Consider the following 16,736-nt stretch of genomic DNA (forward strand, 5'->3'; position numbering starts at 1 on the left):
CACAGAATGTCTGCTGTTTCTATTACGGTAGACGATATAAAATGAGGCTGAAGTCAGAAGAGAGGATAACAAGCAAACATGTGCTCATGTGTGACTGTGTTAACAGGACTGAAACCCTTTGTCTTACTTAATTCTGCAGGTGAGACTGCTGTCAGGTCCCCTCAACAGCTGTCACAACCAATCAGGTTTATTGGCTGAGGTTGTCTGCTAATTGGTCGGCTGATTGAGAGCTAATTCGCAATTAGCGGAGCCGGGCACAGGTGGCCGAGGGACGGGGACACTCAAAAAAAAAAAAAAAAAGCCTCAAACTGAAGCTGTGTTCCTGTGAAGTCCGTAGTTTTCTTTTTCCCATACAGTACGACACAGACTGGATACATGATGACAGGAGGGGAATAGACAGGCATTGCACCCTCCTTCTTAAACCCATCCAGTCTTGTTAGATCAGGATTTGCCTCAAGCGAGCAAGCGTAGAAGGATGCATTTTTAATGTATGGGAACACATTAGAGTCCCAGCATGTCTGATTAGCCAGCAAGATGCTGTTGAGGAGTATGGCAGTAAAGTTTTGTTTTTGTACATCGTTTGTACACATTAGCAGAGTTGAGCTGATGGCCTACAGGAAAGCTGCTGTGTTGGAGGGTGCTCTGTTTGGTAACAGCCTGACAGATAATCTTTTCACTTGTTCTGCATTGCTTTTATTGCTGTGTCAGTCTTTTTTGCAGCATATTTCTTCAAGTGAAGCCACTTTGAAGAATACAACTGCTGTTTTTTTTTTGGCATTTAAGGAGACACCTGTATAAGCTGAATTTTACATTTCTCATTCTCCACTAGGTTTGAAAGCAGGGGATGAGATTCTGTTGCTGAATGGTAAACCTGCATCTGCCCTCCAAATGGATGATATGAGGGCTGCGTTTGTAAACCAGGAGTTGACCTTGAGCGTCAGCGCCCTGCCCCAGCTGGACCCTCGGGTGCTGTGCTCCCTTCCTCCCCGGCGGTCCGATGGGGAGCAGGATCTGGCCACAGACATCTTCTCTCAGAGCCAAGGTGAGGCTTCCTGTTCTGCATAAACAAAGTTGTGGATACATGGGACGAGTTGTTGTTGTTATTTGTGTCTTGAACATTGGTGTGTTTCATTAGAAGATGTAGACAAACCTCTAGTGTCCTCTAGTGACAAATACAGTGAGCTTCTTTATCAGTTTCAGATTATTTCTAAAATGTGGAAGGCCATCAAATCATGTAAGAGTGAGACGGTCAAGAGTGGAAGAAAACTTGATTTTGATGCGTTTGACCTGCAACTTTGTCCAGCTTTGACTGTGGCCTGACCTGGAATCAGGTCAATCAAACAGTAAGGTGCTTCGAGCTGTTATGTAACAAATGTGTCTGTTGGATTTAAAATCAGATCAGGATTATCCATACTTATGCTTACTGCATCTATAGCTTGACAGCACGTTGGAAAGACAGTTTGATCGGCGGAACAACCAAACCCTTTAGATAATGAAATCTCAAATTGCACAGTTCTCCTCTGTTTCGTCCTTCAAGTTTTTATTCATCTTTCTTATCTTGTACATTCATCGTCTAAAGCCCCAACTTTGTGTGGCGGATAAAAGCAGAATGCAGATGGTGATCTTTTTAAGCAAAGGGTGAATAGGACGATCTGCTAATTATGCATGGATGTTGTCTGCTAACCAACCTGCAGGCAGCCGCCAGCTTTCCTCTGACCTGCTCTTTTTATCTGTGCAAGGGCACCATTTGTATTCTTTATAAATTGGGGCTTGCAGTGCATAGGCTGACAAGCTGGCATTGTTTATACAGGGACTCAGAGCTGTATGAATATTAATATGAATCCCTCAGCAGTGTGGAGCTGTCATTGTGTAGGATACGCCATACACAGAGGGTCAGATGGAGTGTAAAAACACTTCAGCAGCCAGATGGAGGTTATGGATGATGTCATGCTTAAGAGGAGACGGGTGAACGCAAGAGGCCTTCAGCGCAGAGGAGACATTAAATTGGAAATTTCTCACAGATATGGATGGAATAATAACCAATTTGACTATACCATCATAACCATAAAACAAAAACACTAAGGGATGTAATTCAGAACAAACACAAGGAGGATGCTGTTAAATTATATTCATCATGGTGGAAGGTGGAGAAAGCAACGTTCACATGAATCCAAATGGAAACCCAAGACTCAGATTTCTCTTTGACACCACTGACGGAGGAAGTGTAGAGAATGCAATAAATTAGAGCAGATTGAGATGTGAATTTTTACAATGAGGCTGTAACTGAATATTAGGGAGCCAATGTACATATACACACCACGTATATGTACGCTGGCTCCCTAGTGAGTGCTGTCCTTTGGATCTGTCTCTGCAGAGGACATCCTGGATGATGTGTCGGGGTTGACGGTGAATAGCCCGGATGACAGCTTGGAGGAAGGACCACGGCTGATCCTGCAGAGCCCCGGAGGTCACCAGGAAGACAAAACCTGCATGGGGACTGGACAGAGGGTAGGAGACAGCGTGCAAAGGCATTGATATGTATACAAACATACACAGACGCATACAGAGCAGGGGATTAACAGTCTTTTACAGAGGATGGAGTAGCATACACAGCCTGCCAGATGTGTTGTTGCAGACAAATACCAGCAGCTTTGGTATCTATGTGTGAGCGTGACCTGTGGATCAGTGCTGGTGTGTGAAGTGGCTGATTTGCTACATCGCTGTGTTGCCATATTTAAGCCTGCTGACTTGTTTTTGGGCTCCTTTTGGCTTCAGGGGCACGGTGGTTCTTGTCTCACTGTTTCTGATCTCAGATCTGTCAGACAGAAAAAAAAGGAAGCACTGATATCATTGCTCAATAATCCAACACATTCTGGATGCATGTTTCAGCATATACTGTGGAGTCCATGTGTTAATGATTATAGAAAAAATCCTCTGGCAGGTCTTATCCTAAATATTTCTTCACCCATGCGAGGCGTTTTTTTGTTTTTGTTTCCCTGAGCGTGTGTGTGGTGTGTAGCCACACACAAGGGGAAAGCGATGGTGTGAAAAGCTGGGAGATGGTCAAAGTCTTTTTCTCATGTGATACTTGTGACCTTTACACAAAGGCTGTACTGGGACAGCAAGATCTGAGACATGGAACAAATATGTAAGTGTTTTGATACGCACGCAAAGCCATTACACCATATTTCACACACATATAACTGCTTTGAAGTTGGATTTAAGCTTATTCAGGTCAAACTTGATGGTTAATTTATGCAATAAACGTGGAATCTTAATCATATTCTTACATGCAGTAAGTAACAGATTAGTCTTTGTACAGTGCTGACAACATACTCCACGATTGTGCTTGTGTGCAGTGTGTTCAATGGCTTGTTTGTGTGAACCTGTTACATGAAGCAGTTGAACAGATGTGTGTGTGTCTTCTCTGGAACACAGAGATGGAGACAGACAGGTGAGTGAAAGAGCGAGTGAACAGCGTCACTTTCTAATTAAGATTACGTCTGGTCTGATCAGGGTCGGCGCAGTGATTGCTGGGACGTGCTGCCTTGTGCCAGCCGGTCTCCCTTGGATACGGTTGTCACTTCCATTACCATGGCAATGTATGATAACCAGTAACCACCGGAAACATTTTTTTGGTACCTCTGTCGATAGCCCAGATAGAAACAAAAGATGATGAGACGGCGCTGTGTTCTCTCTTGGATATGTGTCAGTGAGCTTCAGTCTTGAAGGAGAACTAATGGGTGAGCTGAGAGCCGGCTCCGGTCTAGACTCAGTCCTGTTGAACAGTGGTGCTTCTGTGACTCCAATGTGCCATTATTAGTTGAAAGCAAAGTATGAGGAGACGAGAGAAAGGCCGACAGATAGGGTTGCCAGGATGCCTGGATAGGAGCAAGAGGCATGCACAAGTCTCATTTGGTGCACTTGATGTGGGGAAAATATTCAGCAATGTTAAACTTAACAAAAGTGCTTTCACCTCTGCACGGTTCCTAATTAACATTTAAAGTCGTTGCTATTTTAAGCTTGTAGTGTTTCTGTATGCAAGGAGAAATCCACTCAAATCTATTCTAACAAGAGAAGACACAAAATGCAATCTTTTATGTGTCACCTCTTGAGTTGTGTTCACTTTAATCATTTTAATGTTTCAAAGTTTATGCAGTGTTGTCGGTGCCGGAGTATCTGTGTGTTGTTTTATAAGGAAACACATTGGAGCATCTTATTAGATTTAAATGAGGGCACAATATGCAGCTTGAGTAAAAGGCATCAAGGCACTAAATGCATATGTGTGTTCATTGACCAGAAGGACGGTTGATGAGTTCTTAGACCCACATATGAAACAAAAGCATCTCTTTGGAGATGCAATAATGAAGGCTTGGGACTTGCTTCCCCTGGTCTGTAATGTTGTTTCTTGGTTTAATGCTTAGCCATGTGCTGTTTGGTTTATTTTCAGGGGCTGTTCCACATAAATATAGAAAGAAAAATAAAGCCCAGAGAGCAAAACAGTGCAACAGTCTGATGTCAATCTCACCTCTCAGCTCCTGTCTAACATGCACTGTCTGTTTTAGCCTTTTTTTTCCTCTCCCCCCATCTTTTTCCTCTGCCAAGTGATTTATTGTCATGTATTTTGTGACCACGTCTGGTGTCAGACACGACAGCTCGCTGTTTTCTCGTCCTGCCTCCTTGCCTGCCCTCCTTTTTGTTTTGAAAGCTCTTTCTTTTCTTCTGTCCTTCCAGTTTCTTTCTGACTTCCTGTCCTTTTTTACCCTCCTCCTTCTCCTTGCTAACCTCCCTGCTGTTCATTACCATAAACAACATGAGGCTGCTGTTGGCTCTCACACAGCTCTGCTCCCTTAGCTCTCTAGCCGGCTGTGAGCCCTGACCTGAGCCTGAAGCACTTGGATGCTTCCTTCGTCAACAAAGACGATCCAAACTTACCACAGAATCCCTGGGAACTTCCCAAACCATGTCATTTCTCTAGAAGTGTGGGTTGCCCTTTTTTTTTTTTTATTTGGTTTATGTTGTATTTTCTCCCGCTCTCCTCTTTGGAAACACTCTGAAGTAATGAGGATTGTGTCTTACCTCATTTCACCCAGTGCCTGCGGTCTCATGGTGGCAAGACTGAGGAAAAAGAGGCAAAGTGGGACAATTTTAATTATCCCCACATTCTAATTACTTCATTCTCCACAGTGTTTCACATCATTTAGTGGAGATAAATGAGTGTCTGGCTAGCCGGAGGAAACGGGGAGGTTCATTATTTTAGACAAAGCACAGAGCCACCTCCTCAATATGATAAACCAACCAGAGAATAAAACGGTGATTGCTTGCGATTACAACGATAATCGAGATGACGGTGATTGCTAGTGTTCTCCGAGGTGTAGTCAGCCCCACTGACAAGTGCTGGTTATAATTGACAAACCTCTATCAGTTTTGGCTTAGAGGCATTTGAAATGGAAAATGCATTATTCAGTGCGTGAAGGGTGGTGGGGGGCAGCTTTCATCAAGGATGGTTTTGATTGACTCCTGATGGTATAATTCCAGTTAAGTAGCTGTTTGCATGCAGTGCATCTGTTTAACGTAGTCAACGATGACTAAGAATCCATAACATTAGTGCTGTAAATCTTTAACCTGAAAATAATCAGATTTATTCATTTATTTATTTTTATAATCCTTTCACTCACCTCCTCCATCTCGAATCAGGCCTGACAGCTTTGTCTCAGTTGCTGCTGTCATTTCACAGTCCTCCACTGGAGGGAGCGCTGTGCTGATTCATGTGGACTGCAAAACAACAACAGCAAGGTTTCTAACACAGAGCATGCAACCAAGAGCAGGTCTGATTCAAAATTCATCCAGTATGATTAATAGTGATTGAACTATGTCAGTATTCAGTATAGATTTAATTTATTTTGTCTGTAATATATAATAATATAACCTACAACTTAAATTGAATGCACAAATCTGAATTTTCCCATGCTCTGTTATTAATCTCAGGTAGCTACCGCTCCTGAAAACACCTTCCTCTTGACGCTTGCTTCACCATCATAACCTCCCAGACTTGCAGGAAGGAGCTCGCAAATCTAAATATTCATGCATAGATTGTGAAGACTCATGTCATAACATAATCATCCTTTCCCTTGAGATTAAATGATTAAAGTCGCTCTGTGTCATGGCGTATATCCCATCATTCCTCCTAGGGATTTATGGATTTGCATGTTTCCCTGATTTCATATGAAACTGAACTTTAAGACTCTCCCTTCCTCCTCTCTGTATAAACTGAGGCTGACAAGTACATGCCTGTTCTGTGTGAGCAACGATGTCCGAGGATGGATAAGATAGGGAGATAATTGCCATATTTCTATTTCCATATGTATGTATATCATATTTCTTACATGCCAGAATGCAATACACCAAGTATGTATAGATAAATGGGTGTGATGTGTCTCTGTATGTTTATCCTGGCTCTCGCTGTACATGGTTTCAGCTGACGGGTGTGAGAGCAGGTTTGTGCTTGCCTCCACGCTCCTCCCTCATACTATACTTGCGTCTCTCTGTTCTGAAGAGCAGATCTGCAATGTAGCACATTTTGTAAAAGGGTAAAGAGTCGTCTCTGGGTTTTGGAAAGGCATGTACTGGATTGACAAGAGAAAAGGTATTGCTGCTGCGGCCTTCTTCATTTACTCGCTCCCTCCCTTTTACAGTTTATGTCTTCCTTGGTAAGCTTTTGTGTGTTTCTCATGAATGAGGTCAAAGTGCTGAGTGTTGCATGTGTGTAAGTCTCTCTGTGTATGCATTTGTTAATGGGTTGAAGTACATCATCAAAACCACACTTTCATTTGAGAAAAGGGTACGTATTCTTCTTGAACTTTTGACAGGACCATTTTTCGAAGCTCTTTTCAACTAAGATTTTAACCATTTGGAAATACTGCCACAATCCACCGGTGTTCATGCTTTGGAGGAAGGAAAATCCTCCCCTTCTGTCTTTTCTTATCTCTGCTCTCTGATCAACAAGTCCATCAGAATTAAGGCACGGTCTTGTTATGTAACTCGTGTTTCTCAGGATTGACAAGCGTTGTGTCATTGTGGGCCGTCACTGGACTGACGGGGGTGACGCTGGAAAGCGGATGTCAGGCTTTAGATGGAAGCAGTTGTTGTAGTGCAACTTGTACCGTCAGCCAGACCTGCATCAAACGTGATATGTGGAGTTTACTTCAAGTTGCTCTGGCTACCAGAAGGAGATGTGTAGTGCATCAGGGCATTTCTTGTTTTGCCGAGCGTGTTTTGTTCCAGATTGGCGCCCGGATTTGTTCCCTTTGATCATGTAATCTTTCTGAATCTGATTGCATTGTGCTGTCGGCACACACAGTTGATGCTTGGGGCATTTCACTGACTCGTTCTGAGCCATGAGAGCAAGCTCTATCCATAATATTACTGTTTGTTTAATAAGGCTGCTGTCCTTCTCAAGTGTGGTGACATAAGTCTCTCTGGGCTCTGATGAAAGAGAGAGAGAGAGAGAGGGAAGCCACATGCCTGTTGTCTTTTCTTGCTGGAGTGTCTGGCTCAGCCACCCACTGCTTCCTCACCTCCCATTCTCTCCTCCCTCCTTTCTCCTCCCCTCTTTTCTTCCATCTCTCAGGAGGATGTGATGTTTGATCTTGCTGTTTAATGTTGCGTTCTACCCCGCTGCTGCTCTCTAACACCTGGACAGAAGGGAAATAGGCAACAAAGACGGAGAGAGAAGAAGAGAGTGCAAACGGGGAGATGACAGGGGAGCACGCAGAGACAATCGGGGGGGATTGACAAAGAGAGACTGATTAGATAGATGCTGTAGGATAAGGTGACACGAGAGCGCTGTTGTTTATTGCAATCTGTTGTATTCAATCTGTGTAATGACCTATTTGTTGAGCTGCACCGTTACTGATCTCACCAGCAGCAGTGCTTCGCAGAGCAGTGTGAGTGCTGAATAGCAGGCATTTACTTTTGCACTTCTGACCACTTTGGCTGGACACGTTCAAGATCCATACATCCCGCACAGGGCACTGTACCCGACGCACATTTTGCAGGAAGATGAAAACAAATCCTTCTGGCACTGAGTGGCACGGAGGAACAGAGGCTGCCTGGAGTGGAAAAGCAAGACAGGAAAAGGGACACCTGACTTCTCGTTGAACTCTGTTTGACCTGCCAGCATGTCAGCCTTCAGGAGGAGGAGGAACTCCAAACACTCGACCGAATCCATCTATGATATGTTGCAGCTGGTGAGCCGTGTATGTGTGTGTGTGTGTGTGTGTGTGTGTGTGTGTGTGTGTGTTGTGGATATGATCCCGCAAAGAGCATTATCTGATTGTACCGGCGGTGCTGTGGTTACAGGTTCAATTCCCAGCAGTGCGACTCGTTCTAACAGTTAATGTAAAATTTACTGATCACACATTGTAATGGCATCACTTTGTTAATCTTGAATTTAATCTTTATCATGTTTATGCTCGCACTTATTTATCAATAAGGCGCCGAATGGAAAGTTGTAAATTGTCACGCTTCCCGTCACCTCTTGATTAGTAGTGTTGGTGATGCATTGAGCAGCCATCCTTCTCCACCCTGTCCCTCTGTCTCCATCTCCCGCTGTCATCCGTCTCTGTCGCCGCTCCATCTGTCACTAATTCCTCTGGCTGTCAAGGGCAAGACCTCTCTTACCAGTGGCGCGAGTGTCAATGTCATTGCTCAGTTTTGGGCGTATAGAAATCTGCAGCCCACAGCGTGGATCAGTGTTTCTGTTCGTGCATTGATCTGTGCATCATTTTCAATTTTTTTTTTTATTTTTCATTTGTTCATCTACAGAATTTTAAGTTCATGCAACATATTGAATGTCAACCACAAAATCAGAATACTCCTTCAGATGTTCTAACATGACTGACCTGCTGTGAATGACTTGGACGTTAGCAAAGATTCAATCAGATATGATGGGCTGTATTCTTTTACTAACTTTTACTGTGTGGTTGTTGCTGTGGTTTTCCCTGTAGTGACTCGAGGAGCTCATCTTGACTTGATGGGAGGAACATCAGCACGTGCGTCAAAACGTGTGTGTGTGTGTGTGTGTTTCGCAGTGTTGCGAAACTGGTTTGAAAACCACAATGGAAAATTGCGTTTGTCATCGCTGCGGCCCAACAGTAGACAAACCGTGGAATCAGCAAAGACAAGCCGCGCCCCCAGCTGACCAGCTGTCTGTAAATCAGCCCGTAGAAACACACAAACAGGCGCACTGTCTTCGCACAGATGACAACTGATAAACATCTTCAAGGACCCCATGCAGACGAGGGACGTTTGTGTGACATACATTTGCATAAAGCACTTCTATGAATAACACTGATGACTGCGGGGCTGAATTAGAAGCATTAATCCCATCAAACTAAACGATGGCTGAAAATCGGATTGCTTCCGCTTTGTGTTCTCTGTGGACACAGATTTTGGCTTGCATCACCTGATCAGCTGCACACAACAGAGATCCACTGCGTTGACTCGCTTTGTCTGGTTGTGTTACCTTGTGGTGGTTTCATTGCACTTGTTTGCATGAATCTAAGACGTCTCACAAGAAAGGAAGGGCCCTGTAATTGTACTGCCTTATCAAATCAAACCTTTTAATTTCTGTGAAGCTTTTATGAAAGGCAGTTACACTTTAATTAGGGTTATGATGGTAATGAGTTTTGTTAAGGCTAGATGAAGGCGTGCAGTGTTGGTCTTGGACAGGAGTTCCATTAAATGGGACGTGGACTATGAATCTCTTGCAATTAGTGTTCAGTGTGTGGGCTGAGCTCATTCATTCTCCCACATTTCAAGGAGATTTTTTCCTCTAATTTCCTTTTTAATCTACTAGTTCGGACTGAGTACAGACTGTGAAAAGATGAAAATGTACATCTCTCTCTCTCTCTCTCTCTCTCTCTCTCAACAGACCTCACAGTCCTAGTATTGGCTTGGCTTGTTAACAATCCCATGAAACCACAGATTCACCAAGGCTTGATAAGAATCCACAGATAATGGAATTTTTGAGCATAGCACGTAAATTATTGGGCCGTATTCACAGACACTTAAAGATGAATAATTGTTTTCAGTGCTGTGGGAATAGGTATTGCGGTATTACTCACAGTACATTACATATTTGCCTCCACACATCCAGCCTCTCACTTTTGATGACGCTTCTATGTCACTTTCTCTCTATTTTTCTATCTCCGGTGCCTACGCACTGTTCACCTTCGCAGCCTTGGGACGATGAAAGAAACGTTCAGATGTGGACAGAACCTCGCGATCTTAAATGTGTATGCTCTTGTGTGGGTTCCGGCCTGTCATTCTTATGCTGTTGTTGCACAACAGTACATGACATGAGTCATTTGAGCTTCTTCCAAATGTTGGACTGTATAGCGAAAGAGAGGCGGAGGACAGGAGCCCCCTATCTTTAATTTAATTTTTTTTTTTTTACATTACCGTACCTCCAGTTTGACCTGGCAGGTCTGCTCTTGCTTGGTATTTTTGATACTGGGACACAAGCGGGTGTTGTTATGGCAGGTTTTGCAAGAATGCGCTGATGCATTGTTGGTAGCGCATATTTTCCAGTTTGTTGCATGTGTCTGTGAAAGAGCATCATGAATATTGGTGTATGTGATATCCTCCACACAAGCCTACATCCAAGAAATGATTTTTTTTTTTTTTTTTTTGTGAAGGAGCATCTGTTGTTTTTCTCTTTCCTCTTGCGGTAGCTCACAGGAAAACACATCCTTTTTCAAAATGTCAAAAATGCACCTACCAGCAGGCATAAAATGACCCTTAAAAAAGATCCCTGCAGTTGCGTAGCATGTGACGCTTTGTGCTTTTATCTCTTTCTATGCAGAGCACGGAGCAAGTCACTGCTTTCTGCCGCAGTCTCCATGACATGAATCCCCTGGAGTGCCCTATGTCATCCTCCTCATCGTCGTCTTCGTCATCCTTGTCCCCGAGCCCTGTGTCAGCTTTACCGCCCGCAGCAGGCACAGCCACCCAGAGACAGCTCTCCCATGCAGACAAACTCCGCAAGGTCATCAATGAACTGGTCGAGACGGAGAAGACCTATGTCAAAGTCAGTACAAGCTCTCCTGAAGTATTTTGATGTGTTTCAGATGATCTCTACCATACAAGCTGACACCTAGTGAGTCATCCACATTTGTGTGTATTTGAAGGACACAGTCTCATAATCAGGACTTTTCAGCTAAAACTACACTCTTATTGTTGGAGGGAGCGTCGTGATCATTATAAAAGGCGTGTAGAATGTTGGCATTCTTTTCATGCCATGTGGGTTATGTTGATACTTGTGAGAGCTGATTTCTGTCTGTTATGTAAAATCGTCAGTAATGACTCCACATTAGACAGCCTGAACATCGATAGACGCCTACGCATGCCCTTCCTCATTCCTTCTGGAACGTCTTATCACAGCCTGATCTTGTTCATGTTCCTTTCATGTTCACGTGTCCTTTTCAGGATCTGAGCTGCCTGATAGAGTGCTACTTGACACCTTTGCAGAAAGAGAGCTTCCTTACGCAGGATGAGGTACTTCCTACCTGATCTGTATAATCAAAGAGTAAAAAATTGTATCTGAATTGTTATAGATACTATACAACATTAACCTTGGCAGTGCTCTTAAGGTGGTAGCAGTGTCAGAATGATGCTCCTTGTGTGTGTGTGTGTGTGTGTGTGTGTGTTGCAGCTGGATGTTTTGTTTGGTAACCTTGGGGAGATGGTGGAGTTCCAGGTGGAGTTTCTCCAGACGCTTGAAGATGGAATCAGACTGGTGCCGGATCTGGACAGACTGGAAAGGGTGGAGCAATTTAAGGTGAGGCAAGGATGAACTCAATGCATCATTCAGTTTGTAATCCTCTAATAATTTTGTCTGGCTTCAGGATTACTTCATGAGGGTGCTGCTCTTTAGATCTGGTTGTTTCTGGGATAACTCATTATATATGGCTCATGGTCTTGTAGCAGTTGTGCAGACATTGTTTTTGCTCTGACTCTTTTTGGCCAGTCTCAACAGTACAAACGATAAATTTCACTGTATTTACATTTCTCGACTGCTGGGGAACTCCCAAACAAAATACTTGGCTCACTTTGACTCCAAAGGGATCAAACACAGTTGAGATATTTGCTTAAATCTTACTCAGAAAAGTAATTCGCATTCACTGTTGCGCAGCCGTGATTCGAAGCAAAGATATGTTTGTTTGTTTGTTTCCACAGAAAGTGCTGTTCTCCTTGGGTGGTTCGTTCCTGTATTATGCCGATCGCTTTAAGATCTACAGCGCCTTCTGTGCCAGCCACACCAAAGTCCCAAAGGTCCTGGCTAAAGGTAAAAACACACACATTCTTAATAGGCAAAGAGCCACCACTTGCTCTTCTGTTAGTGATACAGTAGTCTATTGTTGTCTCCCATCAGTGGCATAGTGATTGCTGAGGGGCTTGTGTAGTAAAGGAAGCATGTTGTTTGAGTCACATGCCCTGCAGCTATAGCAGCTTGTCTTTTTAGATGCAATCTGTGTCAGTGTTTCATTGCCCCCTGTGCGAAATGCCTAAATGCTCATATTTCTGCTCCTCCAGCAAAGACAGACCCAGAATTCAAGGCTTTCCTGGCTGAGAGAAACCCCAGACAGCAACATTCATCCACTTTGGAGTCGTACCTGATCAAACCCATCCAGAGGGTCCTGAAGTACCCTCTGCTGCTGAAGGAGCTCTACTCCCTCACTGACCCTGACAGTGAGGAGCACTACCACCTGGACGGTAAGCCAGCGTCGTCTTTATTTACTTTATGATGTAACCCTGCATGGTGTAATATCATCTGTGCTCCAGATCCATAGAGCTGTAAGTAATGAGAATGTAAGAAATTCTTGTAATTATGACTTGGAGATGATGAATGCTTGTCATTCATTCAGTTGCAATGAAGGCCATGAACAAAGTTGCGAGTCACATCAATGAGATGCAAAAGCTTCACGAGGAGTACGGAGCTGTTTTCGACCAGCTCATCAATGAACAGACTGCGGATAAAAAAGAGGTAAACATGATGATTCCCATTATTTTAAAGGCTATGCACTGTGAAGCCGGTAGATTATGCAATGATTTAAATGTCTATTTTACAATCTGTTTTATTACTTCTGTTCATCTCAGGTGGCTGATCTCTCAATGGGGGATCTTTTGCTACATTCTACTGTGGTGTGGATCAACCCTCCAGCCTCTTTGGTCAAGAGCAAAAAGGACCCTGATTTGGCTGCTTTTGGTGAGGATTAATGTGGCCTTTGGATGGCAATGTGGAACAGATTCTACCCTATGATTTTCTTTCATCAAAGAAAAGCATGTAGCCTTTATTTGAAAATCTTTTTTCATTACCTAAAGCAAGACTAGAAGTGTTCTTCATTTATAAAGCTGAAAATTATCCTAACATAAAATCCTAATACATCAGAATGATATACCTAAGTCATAATATATGCTTAGAATTTCTAACATCGCTGTTGCCCTCGGGCTTGGTTGCAACGCATCTAATTAACTGTCCACTCTGAGCATTTTTTACTTATGAGAAAAAGTTTCTTAGGCTTAACTTTCCAGTCAAACTCTTCAATATGAATATCTACAAAACAGATTACCAAATGTCTTTTTGCATTTTCATGCACAGCAATGGTCGAAACATTATGTAAGTTCGAAAATCCAGTCAAATCTGCAGGATTTCAGAGAGATGATCTGTGAAGCGCTCATCCATCAGGGTTTAAATACCAAAACAGTGCGCGATGTTTTGTTATAGATGAATAGCAAACATTATCCGGATACAGTAGATACGCAATAAAATGAATTCTGATGGTATGTTTGAATGTTCTTTCCTGTAGAGAAACACTGCATACTGTATATAAGCACATGGCACTTTATCCCCCTTTATCCCTGTATCCCACATAATGCTGTCACGCGTGGTGTGGTGCAGCATGCATAGTGTCATACTGGGTGCATAGTGTGATGCTGGGTGCTATTTCAGATGGTGAAGAAATAGACTCAGTAAAAGGAAAACCCAGTGGAGCATATTACATGATGGATCTTCACATTATTCTGTACTTTTCATGTGAAGTGCAGCATGTTACAGTTACATTAATGGGATCGCATACCCAGTAGTGCCCTCTGTCTTAAGATTTCCCTCAGCTCGGACACTTTTTGCAATAAATATTAAATCTACACGGTATAAAGGCTTTCCCTGGCAAGGCAGTAGTGAATGGAGTGGGTGCTTTGAGCATGCAATGGCGTGACTTTGGTCCATTTTTATCTTTTGCGCTGCTGAAATTGTATGACAGTAGTTTGAGGCTGTTTTTCCTCAAAAGCTCTAACTAAAGGCATCCACTGATATCCTGCATCAAGCTGTCACTGCAGAAAACTGGGTAATGAAATGTCCTTTTGATGTATGCGATGAAGGAACTCAGACCCTCCTAATGGTTTCTTTCATTTTCCTCTTCATCTCTCTCTCGCCCTCATTTAGTGTTCAAAACAGCAGTTGTGTTTGTGTTCAAAGACTGCTCCAAGCACAGGAAAAAAATCGTAAGTACTGTTTTTTTTTTCTCATTTTCTGTTGATTAGTCCAGTCAGTGAGTGATGCACTGTGTGGACCGGGGCTCTGGGCTTCCTCTGAAGTACTTTTTTAAAAATAACTTTTTTGTATGGTACATTGAGACCACAAAATAAATTGAGGCTGCTGTCTTTCAACAGGGGACAATAGACTGAATCGAATGAGGCTACTTATTGGCATTTGAACAGACTGAGACTTTATGTGTGCACTTCACTGTTCCCCTTGTACAGTACAGTACGGTGCATGGTTGTGTCTGTTAAACCACTCTTGTGCTCTCTGCTGTCACGTTGATGTATTGCAGCAGCGGTGATGCATCAGATATCCGGTCTCTCTCTCTCTTTACAGGGTGGATCTCACCGTACGTCCGTGAGCGATGACAAAGATCCTTTCCGTTTCCGTCACATGATCGCGACGGACTCTCTGCAAGTCCGCACCCTTGCAAGTAGGTCTATTTAAATACAGTAGCATGCAGCAAATGTAATTTTCAGTCTTGCATCACCGTCCCTCCAGGTGTCATGAGCACTTTGAGGTTTGGTCTCTCAGAAACTAGGATTACTGTTGGGATCAGTTCTAGCACAGTACATGGTGACTCTCACAGTTAGTTCCACACAAACTCAAAGGATTATCTCAATTTTTCTGTCCCAGCCTTGTTGAATCATAGAAAACTGCTGCACTGATTTAGGTAGTTGAAAACCCATAAAAAAAAGTAGATAAAATGTTTAATTTAGATGCCAACTCACTGATGCATTTCTTTTTTTCTCAGTTTTTTAAGAACTCAGTCACTGAAATCGGCAGCATAATTGAAATAAATGACCTGTATGAACAAATTCCACCGGAAAAACATTTTAATTATCCGGTCGTTAGTCTAAAATATGTACTGTACAAGAATTAAAATGTGTAGGCAAAGCTCTTTGAGGCACCATGTGGAGACTTCTAATTTGTCTTGCCAGACAAGCATAGACCCCAAAATTGATATTGTCAGTCAGCCAGATGTCTCCATAATGAAAATCTGTTCACTGGGGAAACTCGTGAAGGGATTGTTTTGATTTTTGCATGTGCTACAGATTGTGCTGAAGGCATACACAAGTGTATCACACATTATTCTGGATGAAAATGTGTGTTGAATCTACACCAAAAGTTTGTAATTAACTACAGTGACATATCCTTACAAGAGACATATTGGGCTTCACAGTGCCTGAACTAGATTTCTTCACCTTCCTTCCAGTAGATTTGCCCATCACTTGGAAGTTCCCATATGCCCTCATCATGTTGTTCTTTAGGAGTAAATGGATTTCTATGTCTATCTATGCTCCAAATCTCAGATGCTGTTTCAAATGACTCAATATTCTCTGACAGCGGCTTCAAAGGCAGCTGAGTGTTGCTACTTTTCTCTCTCACAGAAAATAAATGATAACCCTTAGTATACACAAAACAGATGAAACCCTATTAGTAGGTCTGCGTGCAATCTTCCTCGCATCCTATTTCTGTTCTAGACGAATCTTAAATCACCCTCTGGCAATTCATCTCAAGTGTTATCGTTTATCTGCCTAATGGTCTGTTTTTAAAGGGAAAGAAATTGATGACGGAAATTAACTGAATGACTTTATACATAAAGATCACATCTCTCTTCTCTCCCTCCTCTCAGACTCTGAGGGTACGCTGGTGTGCGAGATAGTTCACACGAGGTCTGAATCTGAAGGAAGACCGGAGAGAACCTTCCAGTTGTGCTGCAGGTATGACAACCCTGATTTCAAAAAGGTTGGGATGCTGTGTAAAACGCAAGTAAACCAGTAAATTAGTTTAAGTTCTTGTGTTTTTGTCCAATCTGCAGTTCTCCAGACAGTAAGAAGGACTTCCTGAAAGCAGTCCACTCCATTCTGAGGGAGAAGCAGCGTCGCCAGCTTCTTAAGACGGAGTCTTTGCCTCCCAACCAGCAGTATGTCCCATTTGGGGGAAAACGTCTGTGTGCCCTCAAAGGGGCGCGGCCCGCCATGAACCGAGCAGGTGACAAAGCTCAAGTGTAGCTTCTAGCTCACAGGAACCTTAATCGGCTACATGTTGTGTAAAGAACTCTGCAGACTTACTTTGTCAAGAATAATGTTTGTTCATGACATTACCAGGATGAAATGATCTCTTTTCTGTC

At 43.0% G+C, this 16,736-nt stretch overlaps 1 protein-coding gene across 4 annotated transcripts in view; it reads left to right on the plus strand.

Annotated features, from left to right (window-relative positions):
- tiam1a (TIAM Rac1 associated GEF 1a) overlaps positions 1-16,736 on the plus strand; it is a 54,313-nt gene that overhangs the window by 35,155 nt on the left and 2,422 nt on the right. For 2 of the 4 annotated variants that reach the window (XM_076750225.1, XM_076750226.1), the window contains exons 16-28: positions 830-1,042; positions 2,375-2,508; positions 10,868-11,092; positions 11,491-11,559; positions 11,717-11,842; positions 12,241-12,349; positions 12,598-12,777; positions 12,930-13,048; positions 13,162-13,270; positions 14,507-14,565; positions 14,939-15,035; positions 16,239-16,326; positions 16,425-16,597. In XM_076750225.1, coding sequence (XP_076606340.1) covers positions 830-1,042; positions 2,375-2,508; positions 10,868-11,092; positions 11,491-11,559; positions 11,717-11,842; positions 12,241-12,349; positions 12,598-12,777; positions 12,930-13,048; positions 13,162-13,270; positions 14,507-14,565; positions 14,939-15,035; positions 16,239-16,326; positions 16,425-16,597 — 1,701 coding nt within the window. Of the gene's footprint in view, positions 1-829; positions 1,043-2,374; positions 2,509-6,579; positions 6,647-7,654; positions 8,250-10,867; positions 11,093-11,490; positions 11,560-11,716; positions 11,843-12,240; positions 12,350-12,597; positions 12,778-12,929; positions 13,049-13,161; positions 13,271-14,506; positions 14,566-14,938; positions 15,036-16,238; positions 16,327-16,424; positions 16,598-16,736 lie in introns of those variants that run through there. The other 2 variants (XM_076750228.1, XM_076750227.1) reach the window with 2 other exon arrangements.

The sequence above is a fragment of the Chaetodon auriga genome, chromosome 15 (assembly GCF_051107435.1).
Source record: "Chaetodon auriga isolate fChaAug3 chromosome 15, fChaAug3.hap1, whole genome shotgun sequence".
In the NCBI taxonomy this organism is placed as follows: domain Eukaryota; kingdom Metazoa; phylum Chordata; class Actinopteri; order Chaetodontiformes; family Chaetodontidae; genus Chaetodon; species Chaetodon auriga.